Source organism: Astatotilapia calliptera, chromosome 22 (assembly GCF_900246225.1).
Source record: "Astatotilapia calliptera chromosome 22, fAstCal1.2, whole genome shotgun sequence".
In the NCBI taxonomy this organism is placed as follows: Eukaryota; Metazoa; Chordata; class Actinopteri; order Cichliformes; family Cichlidae; genus Astatotilapia; species Astatotilapia calliptera.
The window spans coordinates 17,661,182-17,677,655 of NC_039322.1; the positions used below are offsets into that span (position 1 = coordinate 17,661,182).

The following is a 16,474-nucleotide window of genomic DNA, read 5'->3' on the forward strand; positions in this document are numbered from 1 at the left end:
GTGTTTTGCTGCTGTGTTTACTCCAATGGGGCCCTGCTGCCTGTCATACAGTGGAGAGTATATACCAGAGAAGTTCAGGAGAAGATGCTGAAAAAAGGAAATCTGATTTACCTTTACTCTCATTGTGTGTGTGTGTGTGTGTGTGTGTGTGTGTGTGTGTGTGTGTGTGTGTGTGTGTGTGTGTGTGTGTGTGTGTGTGTGTGTGTGTGTGTGTTTGATCTGTCTTATTATAAAACTGATTTTGAGGTAAAAATGTTTCAGAAGGGTTTACAAATGTGAAGCAAGGAGATTGAGAATGACACTGAATACTGAAACTCAGAAACCAGGTAATGGATTGTATACCTACAATTTAAAATTTACAGAAGAATGCGCACACACACGCAGCTCAACGTGTAGAGCAGCAGGAACACTGTAGGCTGTGTATGGCGGCTCTGCTTCACTTCCGCACCATAAATGTGTGTTTGCTATACGAGGGAACACGGATAGAAAAGAGGAATTCATGTCGGTGTTTATTTGAGCTTTGGCCAAATCCAACCTGGGGCAGCAGCACTGGCGCGAGCCCTGCACCAAACCCCAGCCGCTCCTGTACCCCCAGCCAGACACGCACATACTGTAACCCACTGGGGGACACACATGCGCACACACAACAAAAATTTACCACCTTCACATACACACTTACCTGTCCATCCTAACCATATCAAGGTGTGTTTGTCTTTCCCTGCCCACCGTTTTAGGTCCTCCCAGAGCAGGTATTTCCTTCTCTTTCCCACAGACGCACACTCATCCGTGCACACACTGCAGCTTTAGAGGGGGGTTGTCTGTGGGCTGAGTGTGTGAAGCTCGTGCATTGATAACCTGCAGCTCAGAGTCGCTTGGTCTCACTTTGTGGCCGTGCCCATCGCTTGGAGCTGCGCTTCGCTTTCTTTTCTGCTTCCTAACTCTAGGACCGTCTGCGGCCGCGCTCGGACCCCCCGCCTTTGTCACCATGACGCCCATCCAGCCGTTGTTCCTGCTGTTGCTTGGCCTAATAGGAGCCCAAGCTAACTTAGACCTTCGCACAGCCGCCGCCATGGGTAAGAATAATGACCTTTAACCCCTAAAGCCTATGTCTTAACTCCTGTTGATTGTGTGATGCTTTGCTTCTAACACCCGTTTGCCTTTTATCATCATAAAAGTGAACTCATAGAGCAGAAAAACCTCACACAGCTTTTAAAAAGCGAGCATTAGTCTGGTCTCAACAGGTGAGAAATATTGCTCTGATCATCAGTTTGCCTTTTAGGTGAAGGACATAAAATTTTTTTTGAGTGGTTAGAATCTTTTTGTGTGTTGTGTGTGAATAGGCTGGATGAGATGCTGTATCATCATACATTTTTTTGGGGAAAAATGTATGATGGTTAGATGTGGACACTAACTTTCTGTATATATCATAGCTATTTAAGAATGATAAGTAAGGGACTGGGAGAAAAGGTAAATGGACTGGTTCTTATAGCACTTTATGCAGCTCAACTCTCCTCATTCACCCATTCATACAAGCACTTTTTTACATGCTTCCTATTCAACATTCACACACATTCACACTCTGATGGATACATCGGAGAGCAACTTGGGGTTGGTATTGTGCCCAAGGACATTTGGCATGCAGACTGGAGCAGCCTAGGATCAAAAGACCAACCTCATAATTAGAAGATGACCTGCTCTACCTCCTGATTAGTAGATGACGTGCTCTGCCACGTGAAAAAAGGGGTTATGATGTTCTTTCAAGTCGTTAATTTGTATAAGCACATTTTGGATAATTGTTTTGTTCAGGATGGAGTGTGGCCGTTGCTGTTTCTTGCATGTCAAAGATTGAGAGGAGGTGTACAGAAGGAGAAGGGGGAGGAGGGAGGGAGAGAGGTGAAGGGCGAGGAGGGAGATCAGTGATATGCAGTAGACGCTGGCTGCAGTTTGCTTAATGATGCCAAAATGCCCGCGTTTACACTGAAAATGCTACGGGTCACCAGCCGTATCGCTGTAGCAAAGCTTAACCCCTGGAGGATTTTAGAAAAATGCATACGCTATCGGACCTAGAGCCACAAATCGACCACGCCCAAAAAGTGCTATAAAAAATTTATATATTAATATTTTATTCCACTTTAAATTAGCCAATCTTTTAAAACTACTTCTCCCTGAACTATCCATGTAAAGTTTTAATTATATTTCGGGGGTTTTAACCCTTTTAAACTGCGATTAATTTCATCACACCTTTTCTAAAAAAATCTGTCAGAGTCCATGTTTTTTTTGTGAAAATGTAACCACTTCTCACGCCTTTTCTTGGTGGAATCTAATTATGGATTAATTATTGATATATTCATGCAAGAGATACTCAACAAGCTTTCTGAAAACACTTAAAGTGGGTCAGTGGCTCTTTTTGTGTCCTCTCTCCATCGCAGTACTTTCACCTTTCCCTCTCTCCACCCTTGCTGCCTCTGTGCGTCCTGTTTCCAGCCCTTCCTCTCATATACATCTCACCACTCTCCATCACCTCTGCCCTCCCCTTTTCCTCTCAACAGCCCTTCACTCCATGCTCCACCCACATCTCCCCTGACTTTCATGATCTCCATCCATCATCATGAGGAATGATGGAATGAGGAATAATTTATAACTTTATAAAATGAATATGAGATTACGGTGACATCTGAGTTGCTTTTCTCTTCACGTGTAGCGGCAGGTTTGTGCAAAGCCCGTCCCACCGACCTCGTGTTCATCATCGACAGCAGTCGCAGTGTTCGCCCCTCAGAGTTTGAGCAAGTTAAAGTCTTCCTGGCAAAAGTCATCGAGGGGCTGAATGTTGGACCCAGCGCCACTCGTGTGGGAGTTGTCAACTATGCCAGCCGCGTTAAGAATGAGGTTTGGATAAAGTTTAAAAAACGATTTCCGACGTTTCTGATTTGTTTTCTCTCATTTCGATCTCACTCACTGCGCTGTTGTGGAACTGTAGGTGTCTCTGAAGACCCACCGCACCAAAGCCGGGCTGATCAAGGCTGTGACCAAAATTGAGCCGCTGTCCACCGGAACCATGACTGGCCTGGCCATCCAGTTTGCAATGAATGTTGCCTTCAGTGAGGCCGAGGGCGCTCGTGCAAAATCTTCTGACGTCGGCAAGGTCTGCCACATGTTTAGATGCGTTTGCACGTGAAATTCACCTCTTTCATAACCGCAATGGTAACTTTATAATCTATTTTGAACCCTCACTGTCACAGGTTGCCATTATTGTGACAGACGGGCGTCCCCAGGACAATGTAAAGGATATAGCTCAACGTGCACGAGACGCCGGCATTGAGATTTTTGCCATCGGTGTGGGACGCGTGGACATGAACACTCTGAGGCAGATGGCCAGCGATCCTCTGGATGACCATGTGGACTATGTGGAGAGCTACAGCGTTATCGAGAAGCTCACCAAGAAGTTCCAGGAGGCCTTTTGTGGTAAGAGGGGGAGAAGGAAGAGATGAGAGAAGGATTAGAGATGTACTGTAGGAGGTATAGATACAGCAGCAAGAAAGAGGGATTCATTATATGCACACCTTCATTCCTGTGGAGAGAGCTGTCTGCTGCTCCCCTGTACTGAGGGTAAGGTGTCTGGACTGTCATCCTTTTCATTCCAATTTATTCTTCTCTCCCTTTTGTCCTCTGCTCGTCCTCGACAAGATTACAATGTATTCATTCAGTCCTTCAAACTCATTTAAAATTCCCCACAGCACGAGGGCATTAGGGTAGAAACAACCTTTTGGAATGAGATTTAGTCCTGTTCTTCAGTCAACTCTCACATAACCGAGAGGCGAGACTGATCTATCTGTAATTACCGATCCATTAGTGCCAATCATTAAGCCTCTAATTAGTGATGCCCTTCGGCGCTCCCAGTCTGCGGCAGCTTCGACTGCTGTTTGCTTCTCGCTTTGCGGCAGCCAGCATCGCTGCACGTGCAGATGATGAGAGCAGCATTATCATAGTGTTGAGGAGGAGCCTGTGCATCACGTTGAAAAATCCTCCAGAAAACTGGATTTTATTAGCTTAAGGCTGCTCCGATCTTTTCCTCCGTTTGCTTTAAGGCTCCACTGGATTTTTGCATCATCTACATATATTCAAACCTGTTCAGGTCAACTGCAGGTCACAGTGGATCATTAAAAAAATCAATGCTAGAATTTCCCATTTTCAAACTGACATAGTTTTATTTCTCCCTCTAACCCTACCTGCCTGCCCCCTCTTATGTGTGTGTGTGTGTGTTGTGCATGTAAGAAGACCTAGTGTCTGACCTGTGTGCCACTGGGGATCATGACTGTGAGCAGGTATGCATCAGCACACCAGGATCATACAAGTGTGCCTGCAGAGAAGGTTTTACCCTCATGGACAATGGTCGTAGCTGCAGTGGTGAGTGGGTGTTTGTCTCAGAAGGTATGTGTCCAAGTATGATAAATATGCTCTGACATTAACATGCCCCGTGTGTGTCCGTGTGTGTATGTTTTGTTTTTCACCAGCTTGCAGCAACTCCGCAACAGACGTTGTGTTTCTGATCGATGGCTCTAAGAGCGTGCGTCCTGAGAACTTTGAGCTGGTCAAGAAATGGATAAACCAGATCATCGACAAACTGGACGTCAGTGAAAGCAAGGCTCATGTCGGACTGGTGCAGTACTCCAGCACAGTCAAACCGGTATGAGTCAGTTTTTTCTTTTTTTTACATTAGAGTAAGCATTTTCACTTCCACCCTCATCATCATCCTAATTCTGCTCCACCGCAGGAGTTTCCCTTGGGCCGCTACAACAACAAGAAGGACCTCAAAGAAGCTGTGAAAAAGATGGCCTACCTGGAGAGGGGAACCATGACAGGCCAGGCTCTCCGTTATCTGGTAGAAAACAGCTTCAGCCTTGGTCAGGGTGCCCGGCCTGGAGTCACAAAGGTGGGCATCGTCTTCACCGATGGGCGCAGTCAGGACTACATCGGAGAGGCTGCCAAGAAGGCCAAGGAAAACGGTTAGAGGGAGTGGGAAGGTTACGTCTAAAGCAGAATAAAAATATATACTTATGTGAATCAGATGAAGGAACGAGCGCGTTCATTGCAGGCTTTAAGATGTATGCTGTCGGAGTGGGCAATGCAGTTGAGGACGAGCTGAAAGAGATTGCCTCTGAGCCAACCGGAGAGCACTACTTCTACACCGCCGATTTCAAGGCCATGAGCCAGATTGCCAAGAAGCTACAGATTAACGTCTGTAATGGTGAGAAGTTTTAAACAAATGTGTTGTTATACTTCACAAATCACACAAATCTTTAACCCGTGTGTTCTTGGCTCCACAGGTGACCCTTGTGAATGCGACTCCCTTGTAAAGTTCCAAAAGAAAGTTGAAGCTGCCCTACAGGCACTAACAAAAAAACATATCCTTTATGACAGGTGACACTGTCTGAGGATATTATTTTGGGAGGGAGGGTGTTAAAGTTGTTTTCGCACTGTCTGATTTATTGACTGCCTTCACAGTTTCTCTCCTTGACAGAATCTTACTAGAGAGCATGTCGAAGAGGATCGCCTTGCTGGAGAACAAAATCGTCTAAGGACTCGTATCCCATTACTCACATGCACCCATGTACAAATACAAACACACATACACACACACAAAATTTACTTCCTGTAAAATATTGAAGACACACCCCTCTCCATATCAATGTGTGTGTGTGTGATAATCCAGGCCTTGGCTCTTTCCTACCCCTCCAAACCACCTCTTGTTTTTCTACACTTCTGCTCTTGTCTCTTCTACCCTTGGGACACAAACGTTGGTTACCACATGAACATGCCTCTCTGTGTGTGTTTGTGTGTCTGTTTGTGTGTGTATGTGCCCTGAAGGTCATCCTCCAAAGCCAGCCTGTGTGTTTGCTAATAAAAGTCTTCCCTCATAGGGAAACGGTGATGGAACGCTGAAGGGTTTTTCTTTGTTGCTGCCACAGTGTTGAAGTTCCTGAAACCCCAGAGAGTGTGTGTCTTGTCATGTCAAACGAAGCAGCACATCACCTTCACTTGTTTGTCTGTTTATATGTCACTGTCATATTTCCCTATTCCTTCATCTTCTTCATTTTTTTTCTCCTATCATCCTCACAAAAGTTATCTTGCATTGTATATGATATATACAGGTAAATTAATATAAGATATGTCTGATACTAAGGACACATCATTGATTTCTTTTTATTTTCCTAAATAAAGGTGATTCAGGAAGTAAACAGAAAATTGTGAAACCATTATATCCCACTCTAGAATTACACGTGCACATACAGACACAACAAATAATTTATACAGTTTTAGTTACTTTAATATAAAAGATTGTGGAAAAACCCAGAGGTTCGACAACATGGTTTCCAGAGGACCAGAAGGACTGGGTTGATATTGCCAGCATGTCTGCCACACATTAGCTCAGTGACCTGATTCAGCACACAGACATTTTAGGTACTTCCCAGGTGGCAATGTCCAAGACAAAGTCCGAGATGTTTGCGGTAAAGTGCTGGGTTCTTGTATAATTAAAGGATTGCTGCAGTTGTGAAGGTAACAGAATGACATCAGCTAATCTACCATTTAATTTCAGTGATTTTGACTAAATGATAAAAGTAATTATATCATCATCATACATATTAACCCTGACTGGTGTCTGTTTCACATTAAATATTAAACTTAAGCTTTGTCATTTTTGTAATATCAGTAATTTTATGACCTTGCTCAAGGCTTTGGTAATTGATGGGGAATGTGTAAGTTTACAGCTTGCATAATTAGTAAACACAAAATACTATCCAGGTAAAAAGACTAATTGGGATCAATGTCTTTTTCAAGAGAGATCTAGCCAAGATCGCAGCAGAAATTGCAGAAAAGTATAATATAATAGTTCTACAGATATACTATGTGTCCAAAAAAAGACTGGAGTGATTACAGTGTAGAACACAGAGTGGGTACAATAAAGCAGAGTCATAAGAATACTTTCAAAACAGGTGATTTCTTTATTTTATATATATCCCTTCATGTATCATCTTGACTAAAACCTGTTTATCAGTATGAGCAAAGGCATTAGGAATAAAATAAAATAAAAAAACCCGCCTGAAATGAACACATGCTCACTTTGTAAAGAAAAGAGAAAACAGCGACTTATGGATACGCTGTTACTGAGAGTAACATTTAAAGAGACAACAGCCGCCTGCTGTTTATCACAGGAAAGTTGCGCATACGTCACGATGACGTTGCACGGGGGAAGCTCGCCAAGATCTGAGCGGAAGGAGCGTGTGAAAACTCTACATTATTCCCGGTGCCTTACGCAAGATAGTTTTAAGTTTAACTCGGCATTATGTCCACGATGCCCAGTCCAAATATAAATCAGCGGCTCGCGTTGTTTTCATTACCGGAAATCGTCATAGCTGCGGCTGAAAGAGTCTGCAGCATCTGCTAGCGTAGCGAGCTAACCGCCGCCGGCGTTCACGGTCAGGAAGCCGGGTGGGAAAAAAAAGGTGGCGCTCTCTGAAGGTGGTTCGTCGGTGTTAATAATTTGCGAAGCAGACGATTGCGCAGTAAAAATAAGAAGACCGGCGGCAGATACCTCGAGGTTGTGTCAGTGAAGAAGAATACATGTTTTCAGCTAACGTTAAGGGTTAGCGTTAAATTAATACTTTAGGCTAACTGCTGCTCGGTAACGACAGGCAGCTCAACTCTACAAAGGTGCTCCGGGACATGGCCAGTAATCCCGCGGCTACCTGCCAGGCTAATGGAGGCAGCAAGCCGGGAGGAGTGCCCGCCGCTCGGCGTTCGTGTGGCCACCGGTCCGAGTCTGAATCTGATGCTGGACCGACTTCGAAGAGCTTAGCGCGATTGTGCAGCAGGGATGACGGGGAGCGGAGAGCGGCTCTGGAGGAGTTAAGCCAAGGGGTTCTCCAGTGTTTAGACCTGGAGCGGCACGGCTCGGAGCGACTGCGTAAACAAACTCTTCTGCATCTGCTCCGGCTGTCCAGGTCGTGTCCGCTGCAGGAAGTACGGGAGAGAGCCGTCGAGCTCCTGCGGACCGCACAGGTAATGCATGCACAATTCACCGACAGACTTCCCCTTCTTCTGTGAGGTTTGCAGGCCGCATTAACTGACAGATAGGGGGGGAAAAAAAATCTTACTCCAATAGCGCTCGGGCACCTTTTGTACCATTAAAGGACTTTTAGGTACTCTCAGGAGGACTGCTTTTGCTTTGCATGATGACGTTATAAGGTTAGGTAAGGGTAGGTTCACCTCTCTCATCAGCTGATGGTGATTTTTATTGCTACCGGACTGCTGCTGGTTTCATCAGACTGTAGGTGATGCAAGACTCTGAAGCGGTGTGCACAAACAACCGGGCCGGACACGCCCCCTCCCGCTGCCTGAAAAACACACCACCAGCAGACACGGCCCAGTGTAGCTTCTAGAAATTAAAAAGGCAGGCTGCTTTAGACGCCTTTCATTTGTGTTTGTGCTGAAAATAACAAACAGGGCAACGTTTAGCGTCCGAGCTTCCGATGTCAGTGAGTTTTAACGCGTGTTTTGGTTAAACGTGGAAGTTTGAAGCGTGCTAGTTACGAAACGGGTGTCCTGTTACGGTTCAAAGAAGGTCTAGGCAAGCTAAAGGAGGCTGAGGCGTTGTTAAGCTGAACATATTTCATATAAGCATATCAGCGATTTGGATAAATGTGAATATTTACAATGGTAAACTTTTTTGTGCATGGAAAAAGTCTGAAAAGGTATTTTTCGCGTGTCAGTCACAGAAATGAGCTGCGTTTGAGGTTGATTTCCGTAGACAAGATGAATCCTTTAGGGTTGATTGGAATCTTGACTGAAATTTTGATAAACCAGAGCAATAATCAAGTACAAACTGAATGATAATTACGTGTTGTTTGTGTCTTCTTTTGTTGCCAGGAGCAAGGAGTCCAGGTACCTCGGGCTCTGGCCTCAGGTCCAAGTGCCTTTATCCCTGCAAAAGAGGTGTGTATGCAACTTAATAAAAAAGAATGAGTTTCCGGATTACTACAAGTATGTTTTTGCTATTTCCATTGTTTGTGTGTCAGACTTGCACCCTGTCTAGATGTCAGATTGTTTTTTTTCCCCCTCAGGTTGATGTCAGAGTGGCACACAGCTGGCCTTCATGTCTAATCCTGTGATTTTTACAGGGCTTGTTTCAGGTTGCTAACATAATGAACTAACAGCTGTTACTTTGAACTTAAGCTTTTCATATAAATATAATTGAAATGTTCTAAACTTAAAAATATATTTGAATCTCCATTGACCTACATTTTTTTCCCACAGGGTTTTTTATGTAAGTTTATTTTTAAATTATTTTCCGTTTTAGAAACGAACATACGTAATGACCTAACAGACTTGCTCATTGAAATGATGCTATTTATTCTGCTGCAATACTACACTGCCTGTTGCATTCAACAGATGCAACACCCGAGCTGAGTTGCCAAAGCTAGTGGCTGATAATGTCTTAGCTCATAATGTGACTCATTCAGATTTCTTTTTCTTTTCTTTTTCATAAAGAAGAAGAAACCTTAATTAAGTTTACTCAGGATTCAGTTATGTTTTGTTTTTTTTCCTCTTTAGATTTTAAAAGGAGGGCCAAACCAGGATGTCCTGATTGAGTCTTTTCTTTCGCTGGGGCGTGTGGATCACATCTCTATGGTCATGGCGATGCACCCAGCCTACCTCTGCTGCTTCCTAAAGACCCAGCATGCTTTGTTGGAGATGGACGGCCCCTTGCCCCGTCACTGGAGACACTACATTGCTGTCATGGTAAGAAAAATGTTTTTTAGCCTCCAACTTTAATTACTTTTCAGCAGAAAGCTGACAAATTGCTTCGAACGGGGTTTCATCATAATTTGGACTGTTTGTAAAACACTATTCAGCCTCCTTTAAGGTCTTTTGTAGGAGAAATGTGAAATAGTATATGTAGTTCCTTAAAAAGAAATCATATGTAGTGTGTACTGCAGCCATGTGCATGCACGATGAACCAAATAAAGAATTAACAATTGTGAACATCAAAGTAAATTCTCACTCTCAAACAGACGAGATTGTTATTTTAGATTTTTTCCATCGTAGTAGTTCTGACACTTGAGGTTAAATCGTTTTGTCATTGATACAAAATGATTATAGTTCTTTGGTCTCCATTTAATCTTTTCTACTGTTCAAACAAAATCTTAGAGTAGAGTAGAGTAGAGTTGTGTGTGTGTGTGTGTGTGTGTGTGTGTGTGTGTGTGTGTGTGTGTGTGTGTGTGTGTGTGTGGTGTGTGTGTGTGTGGTGTGTGTGTGTGGTGTGTGTGTGTGTGTGTGTGTGTGTGTGTGTGTGTGTGTGTGCGTAAACACCAGAACCTTTAATTGGCCTGATTTACTAGTTAGAGCAGTGGGTAATATTGGTGGACTTGATGTGTGATGTTTGGTACGAGTTCTGAGCATTTGAGTGTGAATGCTATGGAAACACACTTATGTGTTGTCTGACGGCAATGACTGTGTGTGCAGGTAGAAGGCTCAGGTCCTTTGTTGTCCTCTGTCTTCTCTCCGGGACCTTAGAAGTCTCACTTAGAGGATTACAATTGCAAGCACTGATGTTAATGGTCCGTTTTCAGTAGGGATAGAATGAAATATAAACACAGCAATAAAAACTGTATTGCTTCCTCCTGCTACAGCAATAAACTGGTGCTAAATACTGACATTGTTATTAAATGCTGCAGGCGTTCTAAACAGTTCTAAACCACCACATGTTTGACTTTCCAGAATTCCTGCTTCATGGCTTCTTGTCGTGACACGTAGTAATGTGTAGGGAAAAGAAAAACAAATGAGAACGTTAACTAAGTCAAAATACCAGATTACAGTGGATTATCACATAATTCCTGCTTTTTTTGCTTTTCACCCCTCAGTCATAAAAGGCTGATGGGGTATTGTCGTCACCCCACTGAACGGGCAGCTATGTGGACACCCAAGATTGTAAACATTAAGAACGAAGCTACGAAGGAGTTTCAAATTGATACCATAGGTGTGTCTAAACATCTCTGAAGAGTTTGAATCTGTGACCTCGAGGTCAAGGTCGGAGCTCAGGTTTCCTGAAAGTCTTGTGAATGTGAAAACTTGAGAAGGAAGACCCCAAGGATTTTGAAGTTGATACCATACGTGCTTCTATTAACAATCTCTGAGGAGTTCGGCTCTCAGTGACTTTGACCTCAAGGTGAGAGGTCAGGTTTTCTGAAAATCTTGTGAATGACTTAACAACTTGAGAATAAGGCGACATAGGATTTTGAAATTGATACCATAGGTGTGTCTGCTAGGACACTGAGGGGTAGCACCAGCTGTTGCCAGTATTTTCCAGTGTTTTTCATTGTTATGTATTTACGTATTTTCGATGCTTGTCTTGCCTATGATCAGAGTGTTGTGAATATGGTTTTCTCATATTCGCTTCTAACTGGCTCCATGTTAACTCCAGAACTGAATTTAAACTTCTTCTCCTCACCATAAAATCTGGATTAATCGAACTCCATCATATTTGAAGCCCTTCTGGTGTCATGTTATCTCAACAGAGCACTGTTCTGCCAGACTACGGGCTTACTTGTGACTCCTAGTTCTACTTTTAGAAATTCTAAAAGTAGAATAAAGATATGGGGCTCTTCCCTAACACCAGCTCCCAGTTTGGATCCTGGAGACAGACCCCCTCTCTTCTTTTAAGATTAGTCTGAAACTTTCTTTTTTAATAAAACTTATTTGTAGTTTTCACCTGATGTCAGAGCTACTGGGACACAGCTGCCTGGAGGGCAAAACAGAACTCTGGTCCATTGTCCTCCAGTCCGTACTTTGAAAGCTTTCATCCTGGTAGCAGTGCAAGCTGAGGGATTCTTTACAAGATATAGGTAGATGTCACAAAACTGGAGCACTGGGAGAGACGTCACCACTATCAGGGACTTTTTGAAAAAGCTGCAGAGGCAGAATATGCATCTCAAGTCCCCAAAATTCACAGTTCTCTTTATATCTTAGAATTAATGTTAAGACATTTTGTAGTATAACCTGGGAATGTAGCTTCAGTTAGATGTTAATACTGTAATATTATGATGCTGTGCCTTGGACTTATGTTTTTTCAATTTGAAAAATGTTTATACAGATTTTTGCTATACTGACTGAACTCAAATTTGAGATGTGATCATATATTTGTATAATAGAGTATTTAGAAGGTTGCATTCTTAATGCTTAAACATCTGCATTCAGTTGGCAAATAACACGCGTTTTGGTAATGGTCACTGAACAGTAATGGCAATGAAACCTTCAGGGACATTCAGAAATTGTTTCATAGCAAAACAGTAAGACATCCAAAGACTGTTAGTGCCTTTCTGCTAATGCGATCTATGTGTCTTCAGTATTGCTTCACATTAACAGCCCGTAACACTTTAGAAATACCACTCACTGCACCCACCTGTGCAAGTTCAGCTGTGTTGTTTTAACCTCTGACACTTTCTCTGCATTATGGATTTGTTGCACACAGATATGTGAACAGAGAATGTGTGAAGCGTTGTTTTCAGTGGTCAGGGTTAGAGTTTCTCTTCCCCGCTGTTAACTTGGACCGTTCTTTGCGTCTGGCAGGCTGCAGCTCGGCACCACTGCTCATACCTGGTGCAGCAGCACAGCGCAGGCTACTTGGAGGCCGGAGGGGAGGAGAGCTGGCTAAGCGGCCTGGAGCACGCTCCCGCCAAACTCCGCAGCCTGCAAACACTCAACAAGCTGCTGGCACACAGACCCTGGCTCATTACGCAGCAGCACATCCAGGTCAGACACATCTCCCGCTCGCCCACTCACTCCCTGTGTCTTACTCCAACTCTAATTTCTGACTTGAATCCAAACTCACTCCCTCAGTGACTCAGCCGCTATTTCCTGTGTGGTAAACACCCAATTGTCTTCCATATAAAGAGTAACAGACTGTATCATTTTGCATCAGCACAGACAGGTGTAGTTCCGCCTCTTTAAATCTGATACCTAGGACTGTGAGAGTGAAATGTCTGATTTTCATTATCATAGTCAAAAGAATTGACAATGACAATATTAGTGTGATATCTTTTTTTTTTGGGGGGGGGGCGGTTTGCCTTCTTTGTCACAGTCACCCCAGATCCCCAGATGTGTATCTCAACGGAGATAGCACTTGAGTGTGCTTAACTGTGCACGCTGATCACCTGAGTCAGACAAGCACTGGGTGACTAGTTTGAGCAAACCCTAAATGAAGCCTTCTTTGTGTGTTGTTTCTCTGTACAAGGTACCACATTGTTGGCATGCACAAAAGTCTATCTGCAACTGCTTTTAAAAGATTAACTTGAGAACCATCTAACAGGATCAAACATAACACTGATATCTTCTTAAAGTTTAAGTGTATCAAAGTGCTTCCAGTAGAATTTTCTACCGTCTAAAATTGCAGTTAAGGGAAATTGCTAAATTAGATAATGCGGCTTATCTTTAGTGCAGACAGGCAAATCAAACCACCAACAAATGCCAAACCGGTAACACCCCCAGCAAACTGGTCCACAGCCTGGCATTAATTTCCAGCAAACACACAATCTGAAACTGCATGAGCCCAACATCTGCCTATCTGTCCTGCAGGAACTGGTGTGCCCCGGAGCAGAGCCTCGCTGGTCACTGGCTGAACTGATACACGCCGTGGTGCTCATGGCGCACGCTCACTCGTTGTGCTCGTTTGTTTGGGGCTGTGGTTTAAACCCAGAACCTGACCACATTGGGGGCTACACCTTTCAGCCTCCATCACTTTCTCACAGTCCTCACAGCCCCGCACACAGCCCCGCTCACGAGGACGGCAGGCACGAGGTGAGTCAAACAGATGTTCTGATCTCAGGCCTAACAGGCTTAAAATGACAGGAGGGTGGAGGTAGTTGATTTAAAGTTTAGTAACAGCCAAAAGATACCCACTCACTTAGGAAAGAAAACTGCGAACACACACTGAAACAACAAAGCGCCGACTTCATTTATCTGATCTTCTCCAGCTGGCTGATGGAGCCGTGGAGGTGGAGGTGCTGATGAAGAGGATGGTGGAGCTGCAGCAGCAGCAGGAGGAGGAGTGCACACAGGAGGAGATGGTTACTCGCTTTGAAAGGGAGAGGAGCGAAAGCATACCTACGGGTACAGATCTGACTGCTTACCCCTGCATCACTCTCAGTCACCTGTTGACTCACCACTTCCTCTCTGTTGTTGGTTTAGCGGTGGTGAGGGGCGCTCCACCTGACCTGGTGTTGCGTCTTGTGGAGGAACCAGAATTCAGATATGAGGACTTTGCTCCCAGAGGAGAGCAGGCACCACCCACCATGCGAGCACAGGTAGTTTAAGGCATATTTTTCCTTTTTTAAAATCTATGTCAAACTTATTATAGTGAGCAACACTCCTTGATTTTTTTGTGCCTTGTGTTGTAGATGGTAACGTTGTTAATGGTTGTGTCTCATGTGTAGGACTATTCATGGGAGGACCATGGATTCTCTCTGCTTAACAGGCTCCTGCCAGACATGGGCCAGCTATTGGATGAAAACTTTCAGGTACCATCACCAAAGGCTGCTGTGTGGGTGATGTGAAAGGTCTATCTCTTGAAGTGCATGTTACACTACTTCACCTAGCTGAGACTAAGAATGGGAGGAGATACTGTTGACCTCCTTGTTTGTTTATACACTTGAAATAAAACTGCTTAGTGTCAGGAAAAAGAAGTGGGTGGTGAATACATGTGTATTGTAGAAAAGGGTTTTCCTGGCTTAGAGTAGACTGCAAATACACAGAAATCTTTTTATTTGCACTTATTCCAGATCATTCGGTAAATAAACAAATGACTGACACCAATCCCAGCTCATTTTTCTTTTGTGAATTTTACAAGCATCACCTGGTTTGGTTAGACTGTATATAAAGGATGGAGGTCTGAAAAGTGAAGCCACTTTTGGAAGTGTTTAAATCTGTATTCTGTATAATGGTCTACAGGAGGTGATCTTCTATAAAGTTATAAAAAAGTGAACTGAGCAAACACTAATGTGAATTTGCAGATTGTGTGCAACTTGACCTACCACAGGATGGCCATGCATGAAGGCGTGGATACTCACACTCTAAGAAAAGCTCTGTGGAACTACATCCACTGTCTTTATGGAATACGGTGGGTGTAAAGGTGCCACCCATGCAAAAGTTCAGCCACCTTTAACATTTCTCTACTGTAGCATTAACATTTATGTCACTTCGCAAGTCCAGATACGATGATTACGACTACGGCAGTGTGAACGTGTTGCTGGAACGCTCTCTGAAGGTGTTTGTAAAAACCATGGCCTGTCACCCCGAGCAGACCACAGCACGCATTTACCACTCCTTCTGGAGACACTTCAGACACTCTGAAAAGGTATGACAAGTTCAAACAGGCACTTAACCTGGCCTCCTCTGTCACGTATCATTTGACATTTTAACACGTCATCTCTCTTTGGTACCCTCAGAATCAACTAATGTATCATTTGGCATTTTAGTGCGTCCTTCCTTTTTTAAATGTCATCAGAGAAGGAAGTGTTACAGCGTGTCACCTTGTGAACTGAAGGAAATGACATGTTTCTTTTCTTATTTTTTTTTCTTCTTTTTTTGGGTGCAGGTTCATGCCAACCTAATAGTGATGGAAGCCCGGCTACAGGCGGCACTTCTCTACATCTTACGAGCTATTACACACTACATGAGATGACAGCCTCGCTTCACTTGCACACATTTTTGCAGATGCTGAGCCAGCTGTGATTTACACCACAGTCCAATCCTTGTACACACACACACACACATACACATACACTACAGTGAATGTTTGCTCATTCATATCGTATGTTTCAGTGTTAATGTTTTGATGCTGCTTTGCGCCTGGAATGTCATGTATTTAAATTGCGTTACCATTTTTTTGTCTTTATTTTGTTCCTTTTCTTCTTTTTTGCACTGAAGTCTATCATTAGGTTTTAATTTCACACTTGAACCTCAAGTGGTGCTGTCTTGCACACATTCTTGTCACACAGACGCCAGGTGCAGTGGTGCAATTGGGTCTGGCATATCAAAATCAGTGTGGTGATTCAGATTGTTTTCATTGCTGAATGTTTGCTTGTCAGACAAACGCCATTGATCACACCAGTACTACTGATGACTCAGTCCTCTCTGTCTGTTGCACACTGAGGCTGAGATGAGACAAACAGCTTGTATTTCTATATACAATAAAAGTTACTTTGTTATCAAAATCAACAGTGTTGTGTGTGGGGTTTTTTTTTTTTTTTTTTTTTAAGTCTTTCCTTCTTATAATGGATATGGGCAGTTTGGGCTAATTAAGTTACATTAACAAACCGCAAGATGGCGACAAAGGCTTAAAAAAACTTTTTGAAGGTAAGTTTTTCTTGTGCAACTCTAATTATAACGATGTGCCAATAACATCTGTCCGATTTCTGTTGAA

The 16,474-nt window shown here is 43.5% G+C and overlaps 2 protein-coding genes across 6 annotated transcripts; both read left to right on the forward strand.

Annotated features, from left to right (window-relative positions):
• Positions 1 to 753: 753 nt before the first annotated feature.
• matn1 (matrilin 1) lies at positions 754 to 6,685 on the forward strand. 3 transcript variants are annotated; one of them, XM_026156270.1, is made up of 10 exons: positions 754 to 1,073; positions 2,702 to 2,886; positions 2,978 to 3,142; positions 3,240 to 3,462; positions 4,273 to 4,404; positions 4,512 to 4,684; positions 4,772 to 5,003; positions 5,093 to 5,245; positions 5,325 to 5,402; positions 5,527 to 6,685. In XM_026156270.1, exons 1-10 carry the CDS (start codon positions 986 to 988, stop codon positions 5,574 to 5,576), a joined length of 1,479 nt encoding a protein of 492 aa, XP_026012055.1. In that variant the 5' UTR covers positions 754 to 985; the 3' UTR covers positions 5,577 to 6,685. The 3 variants fall into 3 exon arrangements, with proteins under 3 accessions (XP_026012055.1, XP_026012056.1, XP_026012057.1); XM_026156271.1 differs by having other exon boundaries at positions 4,276 to 4,404; XM_026156272.1 differs by lacking the exon at positions 4,273 to 4,404 and having other exon boundaries at positions 755 to 1,073.
• Positions 6,686 to 7,224: 539 nt separating this feature from the next.
• sesn2 (sestrin 2) lies at positions 7,225 to 16,269 on the forward strand. 3 transcript variants are annotated; one of them, XM_026156268.1, is made up of 11 exons: positions 7,225 to 8,058; positions 8,926 to 8,991; positions 9,610 to 9,798; positions 12,625 to 12,807; positions 13,630 to 13,851; positions 14,028 to 14,163; positions 14,242 to 14,357; positions 14,487 to 14,570; positions 15,063 to 15,169; positions 15,262 to 15,406; positions 15,647 to 16,269. In XM_026156268.1, exons 1-11 carry the CDS (start codon positions 7,723 to 7,725, stop codon positions 15,731 to 15,733), a joined length of 1,671 nt encoding a protein of 556 aa, XP_026012053.1. In that variant the 5' UTR covers positions 7,225 to 7,722; the 3' UTR covers positions 15,734 to 16,269. The 3 variants fall into 3 exon arrangements, with proteins under 3 accessions (XP_026012053.1, XP_026012052.1, XP_026012054.1); XM_026156267.1 differs by having other exon boundaries at positions 14,028 to 14,357; XM_026156269.1 differs by lacking the exon at positions 7,225 to 8,058 and adding an exon at positions 8,331 to 8,534 and having other exon boundaries at positions 14,028 to 14,357.
• Positions 16,270 to 16,474: the final 205 nt, after the last annotated feature.